This window comes from Salvelinus alpinus, chromosome 31 (assembly GCF_045679555.1).
Source record: "Salvelinus alpinus chromosome 31, SLU_Salpinus.1, whole genome shotgun sequence".
Classification (NCBI taxonomy): Eukaryota; Metazoa; Chordata; class Actinopteri; order Salmoniformes; family Salmonidae; genus Salvelinus; species Salvelinus alpinus.
In genome coordinates, this window is record NC_092116.1 from 34,766,232 (window position 1) to 34,769,235 (window position 3,004).

Below are 3,004 nucleotides of genomic sequence, written 5' to 3' on the forward strand. Positions count from 1 at the left end.
ACAGAACACAGGACTTTCGGGAACTTGTGGGCGAAAACACATATCGTAATTTGTCCCTATTTACTGTCCTGTGTGGGTTTACAGGTACTGTGTGGGGTGTTACGATGACTGAAACAACACACCGTGCTAAAACATAATCTCCTCTCAGTAAGACTAGCCTGAGTGTCAGGCTGTTTGTGTTGTCATGCCAACTCCTTGTCACTCAAAGTCATGTTTGGCTTGACAATGAGCAGTGGAGTTGGCATGAGTACAAACCTATCCAGGCTACAAAGGCTGCAAAGGGACAACCTGTTTGAGAAATCAATACAGACATCAACTGTTGAGTCAGCTCACCTCCAGGTCAGAGAAGAGATAGTGAAAAACAACCACACAGACACTAAAATCAACAAGACAAAAACATGCCTCCTATGTTCTTCTCTCATTCTCTCCCCTCTACTCCTCACAGCTACCCAGTCTGATCAGGGGTCGTATGTATCATGCCTCTACTCCTCACAGCTACCCGGTCTGATCAGGGGTCGTATATATCAAGCCTCTACCCCTCACAGCTACCCGGTCTGATCAGGGGTCGTATATATCAAGCCTCTACTCCTCACAGCTACCCAGTCTGATCAGGGGTCGTATATATCAAGCCTCTACCCCTCACAGCTACCCAGTCTGATCAGGGGTCGTATATATCAAGCCTCTACTCCTCACAGCTACCCAGTCTGATCAGGGGTCGTATCTATCAAGCCTCTACTCCTCACAGCTACCCAGTCTGATCAGGGGTCGTATATATCAAGCCTCTACCCCTCACAGCTACCCAGTCTGATCAGGGGTCGTATATATCAAGCCTCTACTCCTCACAGCTACCCAGTCTGATCAGGGGTCGTATCTATCAAGCCTCTACTCCTCACAGCTTCCCAGTCTGATCAGGGGTCGTATATATCATGCCTCTACCCCTCACAGCTGCTCAGTCTGATCAGGGGTCGTATATATCAAGCCTCTACCCCTCACAGCTGCTCAGTCTGATCAGGGGTGGTATGTTTCAAGCGTCTCAGAGTACTGATTTTGGAGGGGACTGATCCTAGCTTAGCACACTTTCTGAGATGTTTGATATGACCGGCCAGCCCCAGATCTGCCAAGGGCACAGGGGACGCAGCCTATCTGGAATGAGAAGCAACCCAACCTGTGAGTCAATCAATCTGTTACGAAACACCAGGAGGTTTCTCGGAGGGACCGCTCACTAGACAAACAGTGACTAATGTAGCCTGTATCCCAAATGACACCCTATTCCCTATATAGTGCACTACTTTAGACCAGAGTCCTATGGGTCTCCCTATGGGCCCCAGGTATAAGTAGTGCACCATATAGGGAATAGGGTGCCATTTGGACCTAACCAAGGGTTTGTCATCAGGTATTGTCATATATAGGGGTCCTGAGGCCCGGGGGAACAGTATTCTAGACGGACCACCACACAGAGAGGAGAGAGATGAAGCTACTAAATATCCTGTGCTTCTGCCTGGCTGTCCTCGCCTCCACTTGGGTACGATAACATATTTATTCATTATTTATTAAGTCATTATTTTCATTTAATAGGTTTAATAATATTTGATTTAATAAAAGTAATAATAATAGATTGGATTTAAATGTAATTTTTTCCAGATTACATGTTGTATGTAGTCCTTGTTTATATGTTAGCTGTTTATATGTTAGCTTAAATTAAATTCAGTGTGACATTTTGCGCATAATTGCAGGTTTTTGGGGTATGTAGACAAGGACTAGAATGATGTTTTCAGCAGTGGTGTGAAGTACTTAAGTAAAAATACTATAAAGTACTTTTTGGGGTATCTGTACTTTACAGTTCATATTTTTGACAACTTTTACTTTTACTTCACTACATTCCTAGAATGTAAAATGTAAAAAAATAAAATAATGTACTTTTTACTCCATACATTTTCCCTGACACCCAAAAGTACTCGTTACATTTTGAATGATTAGCAGGACAGGAGAATTGTCCAATTCACGCACTTATCAAGAGAACGTCCCTGGTCATCCCTACTGCCTCTGACCTGGTGGACTCACTAAACAGAGAACATCCCTGGTCATCCCTGCTGCCTCTGACCTGGTTGACTCACTAAACACAAACGCTTTGTTTGTAAATTATGTCTTGAGTGTTGGAGTATGCCCCTGGCAATCCGTAAAAATAAAAACAAATCACAAATTGTGCTTAATATAAGTAATTAGAAATCATTCATATTTTACTTTTACCTTTAATACTTAAGTACATTTTTGTAATTACATTTACTTTTGATACTTCAGTATATTTAAAACCAAATACTTTTAGACTTTTAACTAAAGTAGTATTTGACTGGATGACTTTCACTTTTACATGAGTCATTTTATATTAACATATCTTCACTTCTACTCAAGGTTGACAGTTGGGTCATTTTTCCACCACTGGTTTTCAGCACAAGTTTTCAAGTTTGAAACATTTGAATTCAGTAATATCATTCTTGTAGATGGTAACATCAATGAAATGTTTGTTGCTTTTTATTTCAATCTCTCTCCCCCTCTCTCTCTCTGTTTCCCCTCCTCTCTCTCTCTGTTTCCCCTCCTCTCTCTCTCACTCTCTGTCTCTATCCCCCCTCTCTCTCTGTTTCCCCTCCTCTCTCTCTCTGTTTCACCCCCCCCTCTCTCTCTGTTTCCCCTCCTCTCTCTCTCTGTTTCACCCTCCTCTCTCTCTCTGTTTCACCCTCCTCTCTCTCTCTGTTCCCCTCCTCTCTCTCTCTGTTTCCCCTCCTCTCTCTCTCTGTTTCACCCTCCTCTCTCTCTCTGTTTCCCCTCCTCTGTCTCTGTTTCCCCTCCTCTCTCTCTCTGTTTCCCCTCTTCTCTCTCTCTGTTTCCATCCCCCTTTCTCTCTCTGTTTCCCCTCCTCTCTCTCTCTGTTTCACCCTCCTCTCTCTCTCTGTTTCACCCCCCTCTCTCTCTCTGTTTCCCCTCCCCTCCCCTCCTCTCTGTTTTCCCT

At 43.7% G+C, this 3,004-nt stretch overlaps 1 protein-coding gene across 1 annotated transcript in view; it reads left to right on the forward strand.

Annotated features, from left to right (window-relative positions):
* Nucleotides 1–1,374: 1,374 nt before the first annotated feature.
* Nucleotides 1,375–3,004, forward strand: part of LOC139561530 (fibrinogen alpha chain-like) — a 7,843-nt gene continuing 6,213 nt past the window's right edge. Inside the window, exon 1 of the mRNA XM_071378727.1 lies at nt 1,375–1,522. Coding sequence (XP_071234828.1) covers nt 1,469–1,522 — 54 coding nt within the window. The 5' untranslated portion in view covers nt 1,375–1,468. The remainder of the gene's footprint in view (nt 1,523–3,004) is intronic.